At 49.7% G+C, this 20,322-nt stretch overlaps 1 protein-coding gene across 1 annotated transcript; it reads left to right on the top strand.

Moving 5' to 3' along the window:
- The first annotated feature begins 3,879 nt into the window (after window positions 1-3,879).
- Window positions 3,880-16,947, top strand: GSDMA (gasdermin A). Its single transcript, XM_073005339.1, has 12 exons — window positions 3,880-5,075; window positions 5,423-5,600; window positions 6,228-6,230; window positions 9,612-9,777; window positions 10,622-10,718; window positions 11,208-11,255; window positions 11,661-11,687; window positions 12,914-12,934; window positions 13,378-13,532; window positions 14,080-14,194; window positions 15,103-15,176; window positions 15,996-16,947. The coding sequence occupies exons 1-12, from the start codon at window positions 4,862-4,864 to the stop codon at window positions 16,236-16,238; spliced, it is 1,341 nt and encodes a 446-aa protein (XP_072861440.1). The 5' UTR covers window positions 3,880-4,861; the 3' UTR covers window positions 16,239-16,947.
- Window positions 16,948-20,322: the final 3,375 nt, after the last annotated feature.

The raw sequence follows: 20,322 nt of genomic DNA, 5'->3' as shown, positions 1-20,322 counted from the left end.
CTGTCGCCCAGCCTGGCATGCAGTGGTGCGATCTCGGCTCACTGCAACCTCCGCCTCCTGGGTTCAAGCAATTCTCCTGCCTCAGTCTCCCAAGTAGCTGGGATTACAGGCGCCTGCCACCACGCCCAGCTAATTTTTGTGGTTTGGGTAGAGATGGTGTTTCCCCCATGTTGGCCAGGCTGGTCTCTAACTCCTGACCTCAGGTAATCCACCCACTTCGGCCTCCCAAAGTGCTGGAATTACAGCCGTGAGCCACCGCACGCGGCCTAATGACAACCTTCCCACACACTCAAGCCCCGAACTCTGCCTCTCCTAAGGAGAAGGGACGTTTGATTGCTGGAATGGCTGGAGCTGTGGAAGGAGGATGAAGTATTGGGTGGCTGCAGTAAGTCGTGATTGAGCCACTGCACTCCAGCCTGGGTGACAGAGCGAGGCCCTGTCTCAAAAAGGCATAGGGTGGATGGGAAGGGATGTAAAGAAAAACAGAGTGAGCAGGGACCAGAGAGGCAGGGGCAAGACTTAGCTTTGTTCTGTTTCAAGACATAGAGAAGAGATATTTGGGAGCATCTGTCATATTGAATGAGACTTTGGGGACACAAGTGGAATGATGTTTACTAGGGAGTTTTCCTGAGTATGGAATGGTCTAGTCTCATTCACCATCAGCCCCTCAAGGAAACCTTCAGTAAAGATGGAATTGGCCTGGCACAGTGGCTCATCCTGTAATTCCAGCCCTTTGGGAGGCTGAGGCGGGCGGATCACAAGGTCAGGAGATCGAGACCCTCCTGGTCAGCATGGTGAAACTCCGTCTCTACTAAAAATACAAAATTAGCCAGGCATGGTGGCACACGCCTGTAATCCCAGCTACTTGGGAGGCTGAGGCAGAGAATTGCTTGAACCCGGGAGGTGGAGGTTGCAGTGAGCTGAGATCACGCCACTGCACTCCAGCCTGGAGGACAGAGCGAGATTCCTTCTTAAAAAAAAAAAAAAAAACAAAACACATGGGATTTACTCTTCACAGCATTCAGGGTTGCGTTTCTTTTTCGATGAGTGGTACTGAGAAGAGCCTCAGGGTGGGAGCAGGCAGGCTCAGCTGTGTCAGGTTATACCTGCACACATGCATGGTCACATAGCCCAACACTATACGGGCCTTGCTTGTAAGTCCCTTATTCTGTCCTCTAGCAATGTGACCACATGGGCAAATTTTGGAATTCCTTTAAAATTCCTTCTAGGCAGAGATTTAAGCTAAGAGGAGGACCTGAGTGACCTCAGTGCGACATCTGAAAGCCCATGACAAGCCTCCTGGGCTTTTCTACGAATATAGCTGTGCCCCTACCTACCGATATGCTCATGTGTGTATACAATATTCCGTGAGGAGCAGAAACGCTGAACACTAAATAACAGAAACCCATTTGGTCTAACTCCATCTCTGCCTACTCAGACATCTGCTTCTAGCGGTATCAGAGATGTCTATGTAGCTAAAACAAATGGAGTTAGGCAGCGATGCACACAGGCTGACGACCCCAGGATGGAGGGCAGTGCTGCAGATGCTCTGCTCTCTGCTGGAATGTGTGGACATACAGGACTCCCTATCCCAGGACACCTGCAGACCCCCCATGAATCCAAGATGCTCCCCAATGACGGTGATGATGACAGAACACAGATGCCATCCCTGGTCACTCACACACATACACACACACACACTCCCACTGCCTCCCTCTGCACTCCTTCCAAAGGCACTTGCCTTCCTCTCCTCTCAGTCCACAAGCCATCCTCCAGCTGCCACCTCTCTATCAGCCTTGGCTACCCCCACCCACGCTGGCACCTGCCTGGCAGCTCCCTATCCACCCCCTCAGCCCTCAGGAGGCCAGGGCACACGTGGAACAGGTTGATGCTGTTCTCCCGGAAGTGGAGCAGGAGGGGGGTGGGGTCACTAGGGCAGGCGGGGTCCCTGGAAGCCTCTGGTCCTGCATAAAGCAGGCTGTCCTGGCAAGGGACGGTCATCCTCTCAACCTACAGACCCAGCAAGCCCCAGGCCCTCACCCCAGACCCAGCTGCTGGACAGGACCGAGCCCCGCTCCCAGGTAAGAACTTGGTGACAGCAGGGAAGGCAGGGGTGCTCTGGGGACACAGGGAGATGGGTAGACCAAGAAGGGCATGGAACTCCCCTACAGTCCAGTGGGATAAGTATCCCGATAGGCCTTGGGGAGGGAAGGGAGAGGCAGGCCTGTGGGCATCTCTCCAGTGAAGAGGAGGCTGCCGTTGCCCAAGCCCTTCCCAGGTGCACCCAGGTGGCACCAGGAGGTTGTCTGGCAGAACAGCCCTACACATCTGTGCCGTGCTTCCTGCCCCCTGCCGCTGTGAAGTGCCCGTGGTGGATGTGGGGTGCTTCCACGCCAGCTGCTGTGGCCTCTTCCACCCACGGGGATAATTGGGGTGTGCCGATCGGCCACCCAGCCAGAGCACCTGGACTCAAACTTCAAAGACAGAGACTTAAGATGTTGACCCTCAGGTCAGGCGCGGTGGCTCACGCCTGTAGTCCCAGCACTTCGGGAGGGTGAGGTGGGCGGATCACCTGAGGTCAGGAGTTTAAGACCAGCCTGGCCAAAATGGGAAAACACCGTCTCTACTAAAAATACAAAAATCAGCTGGGCATAGTGGCAGGCGTCTGTAATCCCAGCTACTTGGGAAGCTGAGGCAGGAGAATCACTTGAACCCAGGAGGTGGAGGTGGCAGTGAGCCGAGATCGTGCCATTGCACTCCAGCCTGGGCAACAAGAATGAAGCTCCAGGTCAAAAAGAAAAAAAAAAAAAAAGATGTTGCCTCTCAGGCTCCCATGGGCCCCACATTATCCAGGGCCCTCTCACCCTAGCGCACATCTCTCGGGGCCACATTCATTGGTTCTTTCCACACACATTTGCCAAGCTCCAACTCTGTCCCAGGTGTGGTACTTGCTGCTGCAGAGGTGACTAAGACCCATTTCCTGCCCTCTGGGAAGTCACAGACGAGGAGCTGAGAGGGTCAGGTGAGCAGATCGTAACAGGAAGGTGCATCAGAAGAGCGCTTTGGAAACACAGATACAGTCACCAGCTGCCTGGAGGACTGAGGGACAAGGTCCCAGGAGGTGACCTGAATTGAGTGTTAGAAGAGGACCAGGGAGTCTTCAGATCTCAAAGGGGTATTGTAAGCAGAGGGGGCAAAGGTGAGGCGCATCAAAATGCCTGGATCCTGGCTGGGCACAGAGGCTCACGCCTGTAATCCCAGCACTTCGGGAGGTCAAGGAGGGCGGATCACCTGAGGTCAAGAGTTCGAGACCAGCCTGGCCAACATGGTGAAACCCTGTCTCCATTAAAAATACAAAAATTTGCCAGGTGTGGTGGCACACACCTGTAGTCCCAGCTACTCATGAGGCTGAGGCAGGAAAATCGCTTGAATCCGAGAGGTGGAGATTGCAGGGAGCTGAGATGGCACCACTGCACTCCACCCTGAGCAACAGAGTAAGACTCCATCTCAAAAAGAAAAAACAAAAGTCTGGATCCAGGCATCCCCCAGGGGCTATGAGAGGGGAGTGGGTCTACTGATACCTGTGAGCTGGGAGGCACGCACAAGGGAAGAATAGGGTGCAGGGAAGTGTACCCCACACACGGAAAGGACGACTGGGGCAGGTGAACAGCTTGACCACCCCAGCCCTTGGTGCCAGCAGCAACTCCTTCCCTCCCCTGGTGTCCTCAGACCCTGGCTATTGCTAGTCTCTGGTGTGAGAGAAAGCTTTACTTCCATTGCTAAATAAATGCTCTAGACCAGGCGCAGTGGCTCACACCTGTAATCCCAGCACTTCGGGAGTCTGGGGTGGGAGGATTACTTGAGCCAGGAGTTTGAGACCAGCCTGGGAAACATAGTGAGACTCTGTCTCTACAAAAAGATTTAAAAATTAGCCAAGTGCATGACTGCAGTCCCAGCTACTCAGGAGGCTGAAGTGGGAGGCTCAATCAAGCCTTGGTGGTCAAGGCTGCAGTGAGCTGTAATCATGCCACTGCACTCCATCCTGGGCAACAGAGTAAGACCCTGTCTCGGAAGAAAACAGAAGAAAGTGAAGCAAGGCAAGGTGAGGCGAGGTGGAGGGAAGGAAGGAAGGGAAAGAAGGAAAGAAGGAAGGAAGGAAGGAAGGAGAGGAAAGAGAGGAAGGAGAGGAAGGAAGGAAGGAGAGGAAAGAAGGAAGGAAGGAGAGGAAGGAAGGAAAAAGAGGAAGGAAGGATGGAAGGAAGGAGAGGAAGGAAGGGAGGGAGGGAGGAAGGAAGGGAGGGAGGGAGAAAGGAAGGGAGGGAGGGAGGAAGGAAGGGAGGAAGGAAAGACGAAGGAAGGGAGGAAGGAAATACGAAGGAAGGAAGGAAGGAAAGAAGAAAGAAAGGAAGGAAGGAAGGAAGGAAGAAAAGAAAGAAAGAGAAAGAAAGAAAGAAAGAAAGAAAGAAAGAAAGAAAGAAAGAAAGAAAGAAAGAAAGAAAGAAAGAAAGAAAGAAAGGAAAACAAAAGAAAAGAAAAGAAAAGAAAAGTCAAGTCCAGTTGGGCTCAGTGGCAGTGAAGAAAATGAGTGTGGAGAGAGAAAAAGAAACTTGACAAGGAAAAGGGAGGTGAGGCTTTGCTGACCATCTGTGGGACTTTGGGGCAACTCTTTAACTAGGTTCCTCATCATAAAATGCAGACTCCGTTGGTTCTTTCCAGCTGTGACATCAGACAATCCAGGCATCTCTAAGAGCTCTCCCTGCCCCAGAGTCGGGCGAACCCTCTCTGCAGGGGCCCAGCCCATATCCCGGGTTCCTTGGCAACCACCTTGACACTCTCCTGTCTCCCCATCTCCACAGAGACCATGACCATGTTTGAAAATGTCACCCGGGCCCTGGTCAGACAGCTAAACCCTCGAGGGGACCTGACACCTCTTGACAGCCTCATCGACTTCAAGCGCTTCCATCCCTTCTGCCTGGTGCTGAGGAAGAGGAAGAGCACGCTCTTCTGGGGGGCCCGGTACGTCCGCACCGACTACACACTGCTGGATGTGCTTGAGCCAGGCAGCTCACCTTCAGGTCAGCCTTGAGCAGGGCTGGGAACTGAGGGATACTGAGGGACGGGGGCTGGGCACCTGGCCTGCAAGGAGGACCTCAGAGCTCCCTCTGGCCAGAGGTGATTAGATGTCATCTAGCCCAAAGTCATCGTCAGGAGCTGAGGAGGCTGGGGGTCAGGCGATACCTCTCAGCTCAGCCTCTTTTCTTTATTTACTCATTTGTTTTGTAGAGACGGGGTCTTGCTTTGTTCCCCAGGCTGGTTTCAAACTTCTGGGCTCAAAAAATCCTTCCACCTTGGCCTCCCAAAATGCTGGGATTACAGGCGTGAGTTACTGCGCCCACACCCTTTCATCTTTTCCCTCCTGCAGATCCAACAGATACTGGGAATTTTGGCTTTAAGAACATGCTGGATACCCGAGTGGAGGGAGATGTGGATGTACCAAAGACGGTGAAGGTGAAGGGAACAGCAGGGCTCTCGCAGAACAGCACTCTGGAGGTCCAGACACTCAGTGTGGCTCCCAAGGCCCTGGAGACCTTGCAGGAGAGGTGAGAGCGGGCAGGACCGAGGGTTGCCCGGGATGTGGGTGGGGCAGTGCATGGAAAGAGTGCTTAGGGCCTCAAGTTAAAAACACAAGTTGAAAGATAGGACCCTTGCACTGACCTTTGCCAATGTGGTCACCACAGGGGAGCTCTTGAAGGCAACCCTTCTGGCCTATGGCTGCATCCAGGCCATTTCCTAGTCACAGCTCCCAGTGCTGCCACCGTCTCCAGGACCAACTCCCCACTGTCACACATGCACAGGGAGGACGATGTCCACACCAGCTTGCTGTGTGATCTTGGAAAAGTCACTTCTCTTGGGATTTCAGTTTTCTTTTCTGCAAAATGACAGGATTGGATGATCATCTCTAAGGCTCCTTCTAACTCTGAGACTATGCAATACACTAGAAAAAGGAGGGATGGGTCTTAACTGCCCACAGCTGAGGCCTGAGCACTGTGTTCTGCTCCCGTAAATGAAGCCTCCTGCCTGACCCCAATACACACTCCGCATGCCCTCGGGAATGCTGCCCCACAGCACAAAGGGTGTGGCAGGCGCCACATGGATGCTGGGCTCCATGGATGTTTGGCTTGACACGGGAACTGACTTTTAAGTAGTTAAGTAGTGGTTGAAAGAAGGAGGTAAGGACTGGGAAGGCCAGAAGGAAGGGCCAGGGTAGTCATCCAGCAAGCATGTATATAGTAAAGCACTCTGCTATGGGCTGGGGTGTGCCTAGAACATCTTTGTCCAAGAACCTTGCAGTCTAGGAAGGTGAAAATTTTAAAAACCTGTGCAACAGTAATTATAATCAAAGCCAAGAGCTGCTAAGTGCTGTAGGGATGGTTTGACTGAGTCTTGTGGCAGGTCAAAGGGACTTCTGGCTGGGAAAATAAGGGAAGATCTCACAGCCATGGCAGCCTCTGTTCTGGGCCTTGAAAGATGAGTAGAAATTGGGCCTGCAGGGCTGGGAGAAGGGTATTATGAAGGCACACAGGTAAGCAATCTCAAAGCCACCAGGGGCCAGGAACAGCCACACGGCAGGGGCAGAAGAGGTGTGAGTAGAACGAGCAGGAAATGCAGGTGAACCCAAACCCCGGAGAGGCAAGTGACAGCTCCAGGAGACTGAATTGTAGGCACCAGGAAGATCCTGAAAATGCTCTGATGTGTCCCATGACTAATCCAGCTGAACGGAGGAAGTGTGTCAGATAGGGGAAGGAGAACAGGGATTTGAAGCAGTCAGACAAGGCAAGACAGTTTTCTTCTTGTTTTTGTTTGAAACGGTTTTTCGCTCTTTTTGCCCGAGCTTGACTGCAGTGGTGCGATCTTGGCTCACTGTAACCTCCGCCTCCTGGGTTCAAGCGATTCTCCTGCCTCAGCCTCACGAGTAGCTGGGACTACAGGTACCCGCCACTACACCCAGCTAATTTTTTTATGTTTTTATTGTTTTTATTTTTTATTTTTGAGACCGAGTTTCGCTCTGTCGCCCAGGCTGGAGTGCAGTGGCGCGATCTCAGCTCACTGCAACCTCCACCTCCTGGGTTCAAGCGATTATCCTGCCTCAGCCTCCCAAGTAGCTGGGACTACAGGTGCCTGCCACCATGCCCGGCTAATTTTTTATATTTTTAGTAGAGATGGGGTTTCACCATATTGGCCAGGCTAATCTCGAACCCCTGACCTTGTGATCCGCCTGCCTCGGCCTCCCAAAGTTCTGGGATTACAGGTGTGAGCCACTGCGACTGGCTAATTTTTGTATTTTTAGTAGATACGGGGTTTCGCCATGTTAGTCAGGCTGGTCTCAAACTCCTGACCTCACGTGATCTGCCTGCCTTGGCCTCCCAAAGTGCTGGGATTACAGGTGTGAGCCACCACGCACCCATCCTTTTTTTTTTTTTTTTTTTTTTTTTTTTTTTTTGAGACAGAGTCTCTGTCGCACAGGCTGGAGTGCAGTGACCCGATACCCAGTCACTACAACCCCCGCCTCCCAGGTTCAAGCAATCATCCTGCCTCAGCCTCCCGTGTAGCTGGGATTGCAGGTGCACACCACCACACCCAGCTAATTTTCATATTTTTGGAAGAGATGGGGTTTCACCATATTGGCCAGGCTGGTCTCAAACTCCTGACCTCAGGTGATCTGCCCACCTCAGCCTCCCAAAGTGCTGGGATTACAGGCATGAGCCACTGTGCCCAGCCAAGACACTGCTCTTCTATCCCATGAGCGATATAAACTGAGGACCCGAGCTCAGGGCAATAGGAGTGAAGAGGGAGGAATGGATGCACGGCCCATTGCCAGGGGTAATAGAATGGCCTGGGCTTGGTGACTGATTGCAGGATGAGGGAAACGGTTTTGTCAAAGGTGACTGTGAGATTTCACCCAGGTTGTGACATTATAGGACATTAAAGGTACCATTATGGGTGACAAACAGGAAGACAGAGGTTAGAGGTAGATTTGGAGATTGTGAGTTCCTTTTGTATGTTTTGAGTTTCTGGTTCTGCTGAGACATCAGCTGAGAATGTTTAACAGGTGGTTGGAAATAAGGGCCTGGAGTTCAGGAGAGAGGTCAAAGTGAAGATATACACAAGGTAATCAGCAATATAAAGATTACAACTGTAGGAGCCAGGGTAGGAGTCTCACTCCTGTAAGCCCAGCACTTTGGGAAGCCAAGGCAGGATTGCTTGAGCCCAGGAGTTCAAACCAGCCTGGGCAAGATAGTGAAACCCCCTTCTCTACAAAAAATGCAAATATTAGCAGGGCACGGTGGTGCACCTAGAGTCCCAGTTACTCAGGAGGTTGAGGCAAGAGGATCGCTTAAGCTCAAGAGCTCAAGGCTGCAGTGAGTTATGATCGAGCCACTGCACTTCAGCCTGGGCAACAGAGTAAGACCTTAAAAAAAAAAAAAAAAAGAAAAGAAAAAACTGTAGGAGTGAGTTGGGTGGGGGGAGCTTTTGGAGGGAGTTGAGAAAACAGGACTGAGAACAGAATCTTACAGAACATAAAATGTTAGAGAACCACAGAAACTGGAAAATGAGGTGCAGACAGAATGGATAAGATTTAGAAACTAGAAGCACGGGAGTTGAGCCAGGGTGGTACAGTGTGACTGGAAGCCAAGAGAAGCCAGCGTTGCATGATGGGTTTCGACAGCAGGATCGAGTATTGCACAGAGTTAGGCAAGGTCATTGGGACTGAGAGGTAAGAGATCATTGTAATTTCAGCTGAGTAGTGGAAATAGAAGGCAAATTATAAAGAATTTAGGTGGACCAGGCGCAGGGGCTCACATCTGTATTCTCAGCTATTTGGGAGGCTGAGGCAGGAGAATCGCTTGAACCCAGGAGGCAGAGGTTGCAGTGAGCCAAGATCACGCCACTGCACTCCAGCTCGGGTGACAGAGTAAGTAAGACTCCGTTTCAAAAAAAAAAAAAAAGAATTTAGGAGTGGGCAGGAAGTGGACACTGGAGGTGAGCATATCTTTTGATATATTTGCCAATGAAATGAAGGAAAAAAATAGGGTAGTAATTTGAGGGAGTAGCATGATCAAAGCAAACAAATTTTTAGGATTAGGGACACATTTATATATGGAAGCAGACAGAAGGAGCAAGTGGAGAGGAGGAACTGGCGTCAACAGTGAGAGAGCATAAGACATGGAGAGAAAGGATCCCAAAGAGATGAGTGGGGAGGAAAGGGGGGTGCATCTACCCCTGAACTGGAGGAAAAGGGAGTAAGAAGCACCTGAGAGGCCCTGTTACCGGCCAGGTGCTGGCCCAGATAATTACTGAGTTTATCTCTGAGCAACCCAGGAGGTCAGCATCATTACATTCATTTCATAGATGAGGCAACTAAGACTCAGAGAAGCTGCCCTGCCAGTGAGCAAGAGATCTGGGTTTCAACCTCAGCCCTAGTCCAGAGTCCTTGCTCCTTCCCTGCCACCCACAATGTCTAGCTCCTGGGAATGACAGAAGGAACGAGGAGGGTGTGGCACAGGCAGGAAGGAGCTCTGAATGGTTTCCTTATGTTTCTCCTGTCACAGGAAGCTGGCAGCGGATCACCCATTCCTGAAGGAGATGCAAGATCAAGGGGAGAACCTGTATGTGGTGATGGAGGTGGTGGAGACGGTGCGGGAGGTCACACTGGAGCGAGCCGGCAAGGCAGAGGCCTGCTTCTCCCTCCCCTTCTTCGCCCCACTGGGGCTACAGGTTTGATTCAAACACACACACACACACTCTCACACCCACACTCACACTCACACATGCACATTTACATTCAGCCCCTCCCTGGAGGCTTCATTAGCTTTGCTGGATCAGTGCCAACCCAGGATGCTGAAAAGGGCCACTTCTTCCCCTACCTCTTCAAGATCCGAACCCCAGACACAGGCCCCCTTCCTGGTCAGTGGCACCCAGTGAGGGCAGATCCCTGCGCCAGATGCCACAGGGAACTACTGGGGAAGGGGGAAGTCACATTCATGGGTTTTCCCTCATGGTGCTCCCAATCCAAAGAGGAGACATCCTTACTCTCAGAAAGTCCTCAGGTTTATACAGGAGACACAGAGGCTAAAGCCCAGAGAACACACGCTTGGAAAAACCAATGGAAATAAGGAATGCTCTCCATACCTCTATCTATTGCATCTAAATATTCAAGGGATGATTTGGGATGTGGAGCCGGGAGTAGGGGTTAGTCATGGAAGGCGTCCTGAAAGAGGTAAGCATGGGACAGATGACGAAGAGAAGGAAGGAGCCAGGGCTTGGATGGAAGCTCTAGGGTGATGTATAGGCAGGAGATGGAGCAGGTCTGCCCGGTTCCCTTCATACATCTGAACCAGGAAGACAGATACAGGTCACTGGAGGGAAAATCAGCAGAAATGAGCGCAAGGACTTTGAAGTCCTTCCTCAGAGTCCAGACCAGGGACACCACTGAAGGCTTCCAACTTCTTATCTCCCTGAAGGCTCTCAGCCCTGACCCTGCACCTCCCCCAACTCGCACTCCCAATATCTCATACTTAAGATGTCCAGAGATTCACAAATTCTCATTGTCTAATTCTAGGGATCCATAAACCACAAGGAGGCTATAGCCATCCCCAAGGGCTGCGTCCTGGCCTTTCGAGTGAGACAGCTGATGGTCAAAGGCAAAGATGAGTGGGGTGAGCAGAGACCCGCATGTTCTCCCCACAGGATGAGAATTACGGGCACCAATACTGAGGCACCCTGGTCTCCTCCTGTGGCAGTGTCAGAGCATGAGCAGGGAGGTGTATTGCACTGTGATCCAACTGCACCCATGGAGGCTGCTCTGGAGAGAAGGGTGAAGAGGCTCCTGGATTCTGAGCACTTTCTGGGTGCTGGGCATTGTGGTCATTGGGGGAGGGGGTACAAAGACGAACAAGAAGTCTGTGGCCAAAGGAGGAAACAGACAGAGACTGGAATGGAAGGTAGAAAGTGGTGTTCTCATAGTATAAAATTTATCAAGGAAGAAAAGATTGCTTCCAGCAATGGAGGTTGAAGCAGGGAATTAGATGAAGCGCTTGGGGTGCAAAGTCATAGCCCTTAGCAGAGCCCTTTGACTTGAGACTGAAGAAGGGAACATGGGGCAGCTGCTAAGTGCCCTCCTGCCCTGCCTCCCTTGCCCTTCACAGATATTCCACATATCTGCAATGATAACATGCAAACCTTCCCTCCTGGAGGTAAGTGAAATTGCTTACGGATTTCCCACATCTTCCGCCCCACCCCTGACATTATCTGCTAAAATCCTCCACCTTCTCCTAGCTTATACTATAATCCCCCAAGGAGCCTCTGATTTTGTTTCCCAAGTCCCTAAGAATACCTAGCCTCAACTTTAGGAAAGACAGATAGAGGCGTATACATACTGTCCCAGAGAGATACAGAAACCGACAGAGACCGGAAGGCACAGTCAGAAGCAGAAGTAAGACTTGGAGACAGAGTGTGTTCCCGAGTCGTGGGGGTGGATGAGCTAGCATAATCTCTGTGTTTTCATAATGATCACTGATGAAACTGCCTTGAAGACTGTTTTAGATGAAAAGGCAAAAATGGGTTTTGTGCTGACAGATGTGCATTTTTTCTGTCTTCAGAAAAGTCAGGAGAGGAGAAGGTCATCCGTAAGTGTTTCCTTTCATTCCACTGAAACTTTCTTGACTCAGAATTTTAAAACTCCAGTCTTTTTCTTTCCTTCTCACAGGACTGACAGGGAAATGGCAGAGTGTCTTAGCAAACAATTGTCCCCAAAACATGGTAGAAATTCCAATAGCTTGGGAAAAAGCAGTGGAAAGGGGGAGTCTTTGGACAAGATGCCCAGGTGGTCTGATGCCTGAGACCTTTGTCCTCAAGAGCCTTAGTAGCAGCCAGGTACAGTGACTCACGCCTATAATCCCAGCACTTTGGGAGGCTGAGGCAGGAGGATCCCTTGAGCTCAGGAGTTCGAGACCAGTCTGGGGAACATAGTGAGACACTGTCTCTTATTAAAAAAAAAAAAATTTTTTTTTTTTTTGAGATGGAGTTTCACTTTTGTTGCCCAGGCTGGAATGTAGTGGCGCAGTCTCAGCCCACTGCAACCTCCACCTCCCCGATTCAAGTGATTCTCCTGCCTCAGCCTCCTGAGTAGCTGGGATTACAGGCACCCGCCACCATGGCCTGCTAATTTTTTTTATTTTTAGTAGAGACAGGGTTTCACTATGTTGGCCAGGCAGGTCTCGAACTCCTGACCTCAGGTGATCCACCCACCTCAGCCTCCCAAAGGGCTGGGATTACAGGCGTGAGCCACGGCGCCTGGCCTTTTTTTCTTTCTTTTCTTGAGACAGAGTCTCATTCTGTTGTGCAGACTGGAGTGCAATGGTGAGATCTCAGCTCACTGCAACCTCCACCTCCGGGGTTCAAGAAATTCTCGTGCTTCAGCCTCCCAAGTTGCTAGGATAACAGGCACGGGCCACCACGTTTGGCTAATTTTTAGTATAGATGGGATTTCACCATGTTGCCCAGGCTGGTCTCAAACTCCTGACCTCAGGTGATCCTCCCGCCTTGGTCTCCCAAAGTGCTGGGATTACAGGTGTCAGCCACTGCACCTGGCCTAACAAAAAAAAAAAAAAAAAAAAAAAATTTAAGAGTCTTAGTAGCTATAACCTGCTACACACACATCTGCAACTCAGCCGCCCAGCAACGGGGGCCAGAGCCATTGAGTCACAGTAACACCAGGAACAAGGTAGCTGGGCTCTCCCCAGGAGACAGGCAGGATGTATTTCCTTATCTTCCTTAGTGTCTCATCCCCTGGGTATGGCTGCCATTCTGAAGGATTGCATTCTTATCCTTTTTTTTTTTTTTTTTCCCTCAGTTATCCAGGCATCTGATGTTGGTAAGGAACTTTGTGAGTTTCTCCCAAGACTTTGGCATGGAGGTAGCAGTAGGGTAGAGAGAGGAGAAGGCAGTCATTCTTCTTTGTCAACTAACTCATGAGAAGGGAAAACAGACCTTCTTTCTCCACTTTTTGCTAGAGTCTCAAAGAAAAGTCAAGGGTGTATTGATATGGGATGACACCTGGGATCTCGGGAAGATTAACTGTTGGGTTAGATGACAACATGTATCTTGGCCCACCTTCTCGCCCCAACCCTCAGGTTAGGGTTTTGGTGGATAGTTCTGTTACTGCATTCCTTGGTAAAGAAAAATGGGGCCAGGCTCAAACTGGGGGGTAGAGCATGGGTACCTAAAGGGGCTGAGTGTAGGAGCCCTGCAGGGGGATGCTGATTAGAGGGGAAAGTGCCCGATGGAGGGCTGTGTGTCCCATTATTGTCCCCACAGGGGACGTACACGAAGGCTTCGGGACACTAAAAGAAGAAGTTCAGAGAGAGACCCAACAAGTGGAGAGGCTGAGCCAAGCAGGGCAAAGCTCCCTGCTCAGCTCCCTCAGCAAACTTCTGGGGAAGAAAAAGGAGCTTCAAGACCTTGAGCTCGCGGTGAGGACCTAGTGGAAGTGGGGAAGGGTGGGAGAAGGCATGTTTCAGTGAAGGTTTGGTGGGGGCGGGTATTGCAGCAGGTGGGGAGATCTGACTGGGGCAGGAGGTGCGTGGCCAGCGGAGTCCATCTTAGATACCTTCCCCAAGGCTGGCCACGTGCCCCCAGGCTGCCAGGCCACTGCTCCTCCCTTTGTCCCCTGGGAAAGGGCAAACACTGGGTTCCCCCAAGGCACATCAGATGACACCTGGGATCTTGGGAAGATTAACTGTTGGGTTAGATAACAACATGTATCCTGGCCCACCTTCTCGCCCCAACCCTCAGGCCAGAAGGGCCATCTGCTGGAGGGGCTGGAACCTTCCCTTTCCAGAGTCCAAAACTTAGGGACCAAGGAACCCAGGAGTCCAGTACTCTTCAGGACTTGAGGTCTCGAAAAAGAAATCAGGAAATGGGAGAGAGTTCCCGTGTGTCAAGGGATCATTATGTGCTGGGCCTTGGGTTGGGCCCTTTCCTATGTTATCTTCAATAGTCATCCACCTTCCCCCACAGCTTGAAGGGGCTCTAGACAAGGGACATGAAGTGACCCTGGAGGCACTCCCAAAAGATGTCCTGCTGTCAAAGGAGGTCGTGGGCGCCATCCTCTATTTCGTTGGAGCCCTAACAGGTAAGTGGGGAATAAGGTCTTCATTTATAGACCTTTTCAGTAATAGGAGTGAATCGCTTGAATCAATTCCCAAATGGATGAATAAATGAATGAATGAATGAATGACAAATTATACCATAGTTAAGTAGTTTATATGTACATTTTTATAAATTGGTTTCATGGTTGGGCACGGTGGCTCATGACTGTAATTCCAGCACTTTGGGAGGCCAAGGCGGGTAGATCACCTGAGGTCAAGAGTTCAAGACCAGCCTGGCCAACATGGTGAAACCCCACCTTTTCCAAAAATACAAAAATTAGCCAGGCATGGTGGCTGGTGCCTGTAATCCCAGTTACTCCGAAGGAGAATCGCTTGAACCTGGGAGGGGTAGGTTGCAGTGAGCCAAGATCACTCCACTGCACTCCAGCCTAGGCAACAGAGCGAGACTCCATCAAAAAAAAAAAAAAAACTGGTTTCAATCCTAAGGATTCACTTGGTCACAATGGGTGATCTAAGAAGACAGCCTAGTCTTGCTAATAGAGGTTGAATAACCCTAGCTTTATCAGCAACATACTTAAAATTTCTGCATATAGCTAAGCTCATCACTTCCATCCTGATACCTGGTAGCTTTAACTTCAGGGAGTAACATTTTCTGATCTTGCCCCTAAAAGCTCTTCTTCCCTCCACATTTTCTAGTTTTCCACTTAGAAAAACTCTGTGGTCCTTCAGGTGTAAGCTAAAATGTTTGTTTCCTTAAGAAGCCTGCCCTCTGACTCCAAGACCAAAGTGAACCCCTCAGCTACGGCTCCCTTAACACCTGTGTTGTAATTACATCCAATGAATGGAGCTGAAATTCTGGAAGTGCGCTATTTGGAGTCTGTAGTCCCCTCTGCACCAGCAACACACATCTTTCTCTGCTTTTTTTCTCCAGAGCTAAGTGAAGTTCAACAGAAGCTGCTGGTGAAATCCATGGAGAAAAAGATCCTACCCGTGCAGCTAAAGCTGGTAAGGGAAAAACAGCAGATGCTGGGGAGAGTCTGGGAGTAGCTGCAGCCAGTGGAGATGCAGATTTCACCTAAGGATGGAGCCATTCTGGAGGATCCCCGTCTTATCACAGGGGCTTATGCTCAGTCCTCCTTTCTATTTCTCCTTTTTTGTTATTTCACAAGAAGTAGAAGACTGAATTTCTGGGCAATGATCTGGGTTTATCAGCCTGATCTAGGGAGAAGAGACAGAAACTCTGGCCTTGCTTATTCCTAGCCAAATGTTGTAAGCAATTTTTTTTTTTTTTTTTTTTTTTTTTTTTGAGGCGGAGTTTCGCTCTTGTTGCCCAGGCTGGAGTGCAATGGTACAATCTCGGCTCACCACACCTCGGCCTCCTGGGTTCAAGCGATTCTCCTGCCTCAGCCTCCCAAGTAGCTGGGATTACAGGCGCCCGCCATCATGGCTTGCTAATTTTGTATTTTTAGTAGAGACAAGGTTTCACCACATTGGCCAGGCTCATCTCGAACTCCTAACCTCAGGTGATCCACCCGCCTCAGCCTCCCAAAGTGCTGGGATTACAGGCATGAGCCACCGCGCCTGGCCTGTAAGCAAATTTTTTAATGTGTTTGAGTCTGTCTCAATTTATTCCTCTGTAAAATGGGGCTAAAAATCAATGTGCAGCGCACGTATAGGGCTGTTCAAAGACTCAGATGGGGTTGTAATGTAAGGTAAAGTAAGAAATTCTAGTAAGGGGAATGTAACCTTCTTGTGATTTTTGTGAGTTAGGAGAGGAGAGAGGTTTCCAGTTCTTTCTTTTCATGTTGTTTTGGTTCCCTCCAGGTGGAGAGCACGATGGAACAGAACTTCCTGCAGGATAAAGAAGGCGTTTTCCCCCTGCATCCTGAGCTGCTCTCCTCCCTTGGGGAGGAGGAGCTGACCCTCACAGAGGCCCTAGTTGGGCTGAGCGGCCTGGAAGTGCAGAGATCGGGCCCCCAATATATGTGGGACCCAGACACCCTCCCTCGCCTCTGTGCTCTTTATGCTGGCCTCTCTCTCCTTCAGCAGCTGACCAAGGCCTCCTAATTTGCCTTTTACGTCTGCTTCATGACTCCCTAATGCCTTCCCAACCTTGTGGTGCTGTGTCCTTACCACCTAAGGGCATTTCAGAGCCATCAGCTGACGACATCTGAAATCGCAGCTGGTGACCCATGATAACCAATTTCCACCTGTCCAATCATGCATCACCCCCTACCCCTCCAGCTCCGCAACCCACTAAGCCCATCTGCTGATGCCTAAATTTTCTTTTCTTTTCTTTTTTTTTTTTTTTTGAGATGGAGTCTCACTCTATCGCCCAGGCTGGAGTGCAGTGGCATGATCTTGGCTCACTGCAACCTCCGCCTCACGGGTTCAAGAAATTCTCATGTCTCAGCCTCTCGAGCAGCTGGAATTACAGGCACGTGCCATGACACCCGGCTAATTTTTGTACTTTTAGTAGAGACGGTTTCACCATGTTGTCCAGGTTGGTCTCGAACTCCTGGCCTCAAGTGATCTGTCCACCTCGGCCTCCCAAAGTGCTGGGATTACAAGCATAAGCCACTGTGCCCAGCCTATGCTTAAATGTTCTAGAAGTAGAAGCACTCAGACTTTTAAAACTATGAGTCACTTCAGCAAAACTGAAAAAAAAAAAAAAAAAAAAGATTAATTAATTTCCTATCCTAATCCCTCCTACTTATACTTCCCCAAAAAACAAGCTTTACTGGAATTAATGGAAAATATTATATCAATCTTAGGATAATATGTCTTTTGGTGTTTTTCTTTAAAGAATTTATCATACAGAAATTCTTAATTTGTGCCAGAAAAATAAATTATTATCATACTGCATATAGATCATATGTACACGAATATGATGCTGTACTGTCCTCAGGCAAGCTGGAAAATGCTCAGAGGGTACAGAATGTGGAATCTAGATTCTTTTTTTTTTCTGTTCAATTAGTTTTCTTTAATGGAGTCTAGATTTTCAAGTGAAAAGATATCAAAGCAGTTTGTCTTCAAAGAAGAGCATTTGGGGGTCCCCTAGCTCTGGGTTGAGGGAAAGACCTAGAGAGATGCAGTAGAAGCCCGAAACAAAAATAAGACAAATTTCAAATTTATTGAACAGAAAATGCAGATGGGCCTTTAGAAAAAAAAAAAAAAAAAAAGGCAGGGGGAGCCAAGAATAAGACTAACCCAAAACTTTAAAAACTAAATGGTGGAGGGCCAGGCGTGGTGGCTCAAGCCTGTAATCCCAGCACTTTGGGAGGCCAAGACGGGCGGATCACGAGGCCAGGAGATCGAGACCATCCTGGCTAACACGGTGAAACCCCATCTCTACTAAAAAATACAAAAAACTAGCCGGGCGAGGTGCCGGGCGCCTGTAGTCCCAGCTACTCCGGAGGCTGAGGCAGGAGAATGGGGTAAACCCGGGAGGTGGAGCTTGCAGTGAGCTGAGATCCGGCCACTTCACTCCAGCCTGGGCGACAGAGAGAGATTCCGTCTCAAAAAAAAAAAAAAAAACTAAACTAAATTGTGATATTGTTTCACCTTTCTCTGTTCTGCCCTGAAATTTAGGGTTCTTGTAGGTAGAAGTAGTGTGGGTAGGCTTGGCATATGGACCTACTACTAATATGGATATTACAATCTCATCAAACTGCTGGGTTTATATTATCCTCCTCTGCCTAAAAGTTGGGTTTGAACATCTTTCACCAATCTCTTTTAAAGCAGTCTTAGGACCATACACAGTAGCTCAGGCCTGTAATCCCAGCACTTTGGGAGGCTAATGCGGGCAGATCGCTTGAATCAAGGAGTTCAGGATGAAACCCCATCTCTACAAAATATACAAAAAAATTAGCCAGGCATGGTGGCATGTGTCTGTGGTCCCAGCTACTCAGGAGGCTGAGATGGGAGAATCACTTGAGCCTGGGAGGCTGAGGCTGCAGTTAGCCAAGATAGCACCACTGCACTCCAGCTTGGGTGACACAGCGAGATCCTGTCTCAAAAATTAAAAATAATTTTTAAAAAAGTAGTTCTGCCGGGCGCGGTGGCTCACGCCTGTAATCCCAGCACTTTGGGAGGCCGAGGCGGGCGGATCACAAGGTCAGGAGATCGAGACCACGGTGAAACCCCGTCTCTACTAAAAATACAAAAAACTAGCCGGGCGCGGCGGCGGGCGCTTGTAGTCCCAGCTACTCAGGAGGCTGAGGCAGGAGAATGGCGCGAACCCGGGAGGCGGAGCTTACAGTGAGCCGAGATCGCGCCACTGCACTCCAGCCTAACCAACATGGTTTGAGACTCTGTCTCAAAAACAAACAAACAAAAAAAAGTAGTTCTATGCGTGCAGCGCATGGCTGTAATCCCAGCACTTTGCAAGGCCGAGGCAGGAGGATCATCTGAGGTCAGGAGTTCAAGACCAGCCTAACCAACATGGTGAAGCCCTGTCTCTACTAAAAATAAAAATAAAAAAATTTAAAAATTAGCTGGATGTGGTGGCTCACAACTGTAGTCCCAGCTACTCGGAAGAAGGAGGCAGGAGAATCGCTTGAACCCCAGAAGGGGAGGTTGCAGTGAGCCAAGATCACACCACTGCACTCCCTAACCTGGGCAACAGAATGAGATTCCGTTTAAAAAAAAAAAAAAAGTTTTATGAGTGGAAGAATTTCTCTAAGGATTTTAGTCCCTGGAGTCAGACTCTCCCCCAGCGTCTTAGTCGCCCGATGCCCAGCCTGGTTCCCTCAACCACCAAGAATTTATGACCAACTGCCAGAAGCTTTGTGTTATGCCGCCATCCTCCCTGATCCTGAGCACCTTCCAAAGCCTCACTCTATTGCTCATGGATATACTGGGTTGTTATCTGCTGACTTGGTTGTTTTCTCCTTGTGATGTAAACTTAACAGAGAGATGAGCTAACCCCCTAACTATCCAGAAGAGTAACTCCTTTGATTGTTAAGGATGAACATAACTCATCTGTTTTCTTCCTTACCATTCTCGCCCACCTTCAGTTGCAGATACGGTGTTATGAAGAGGTTCTAATGAGTTTATTCCAATGATGATTCAAAAATCCTGTTATCCATCCCCCAGCCCTGGAGGGTGAGAGGACAGTTGAGGAGGAACTGGTCAAGGCATGTTCCCTAAAACTAGAGCACATATCTTTCCAGTTAGCAAGTGGCTGTTTAATGCAAGGAACATCCTGCAATCCTACGAAAGAGGACGCAAAAGATATGTAGGATACCCTTTATATATGTAAAGGAGGAGGAGGTCAAAACATATTTCCTGCCTTCTAAGTCCTTACAACAGGGCTAGATTTTCTTGCAGGGTCCCTGAAAGGTTAAAACTCAGGACTTCCACTTATGGGAGAGAGAAAAGTTTCAAGGTAGGGAGAGAGTTTTTGTTTTGTGTTCTAAGAAATGGGGAGCTATATCCTTCACCTTGTTCCACCTTCCCTGCAGAACCAGTGGGGGAGTCCTTTGAAAACTAAGTGGGTAGGGTTTCTTGTCCAATTTGCTTCCCCTTAGGCACACCACTAGGTAAACCATCATTCTCTCCTTAGGCACACTATTATTCTGTTCGCCATTTCACAATGTCTGTCTGGATGTATAAAAGCCCTCTCAACGGGCTCCCTAAAGCGTCTGCCAGTAGTGGCTCCCACCCTCTTTCCTCAACACTCCCAATCCACCGCAGCCCAGAGCACTGTGTCTGGTTATCTAACCATCTGACTCCCCCGTATACTACATTCTTGAGCTGTTTTTCACCCCCCTATTTGCTAGCCCTGGGCCACACATAGGGTGGGCCCCTATATTTTGTTAAACTGGAGTGATTCTACGCAAATGCACGCTCACCCTAAAGAGAATTGTATGCCTTATCTTCAGCACTAAACTAAAATCTAATCAAGGAAGTCCGGATCCCATAGGATTCTTCCTACTCTCCAGTTCGGTTTATTTTAAGCCCAACAGCCCTAGCTTCACGTCCCTCCTTCGCAGCCTTCTTTCCTTCCCTCCTGCCGGATGCGCCCAGCAGCCGTTGAGCACAAGGCCCGCGGATCTGGAAGGAGACCCCCCCCATCGGGGAAAATGCAGCGAACTTGGGCGCAAAACCCGCCCTGCAACTCGTGACGTCATCTCGCCCCGCGCTCGGA

This window comes from Chlorocebus sabaeus, chromosome 16 (assembly GCF_047675955.1).
Source record: "Chlorocebus sabaeus isolate Y175 chromosome 16, mChlSab1.0.hap1, whole genome shotgun sequence".
Classification (NCBI taxonomy): Eukaryota; Metazoa; Chordata; class Mammalia; order Primates; family Cercopithecidae; genus Chlorocebus; species Chlorocebus sabaeus.
Note: the sequence above shows the minus strand (reverse complement) of the source record. Positions and strands in the feature narration are given on the sequence as shown.

What these genes read in the sequence shown, in the direction of transcription:
- GSDMA (XM_073005339.1), top strand. Translation starts at nt 4,862, where the DNA reads ATGACCATGTTTGAAAATGTCACCCGGGCCCTGGTCAGACAGCTAAAC. An exon ending in TCGCCCCACTGGGGCTACAG is followed by an intron (nt 9,778 to 10,621) that starts GTTTGATTCAAA and finishes GTCTAATTCTAG; the next exon opens with GGATCCATAAACCACAAGGA. An exon ending in TTCAAGACCTTGAGCTCGCG is followed by an intron (nt 13,533 to 14,079) that starts GTGAGGACCTAG and finishes CTTCCCCCACAG; the next exon opens with CTTGAAGGGGCTCTAGACAA.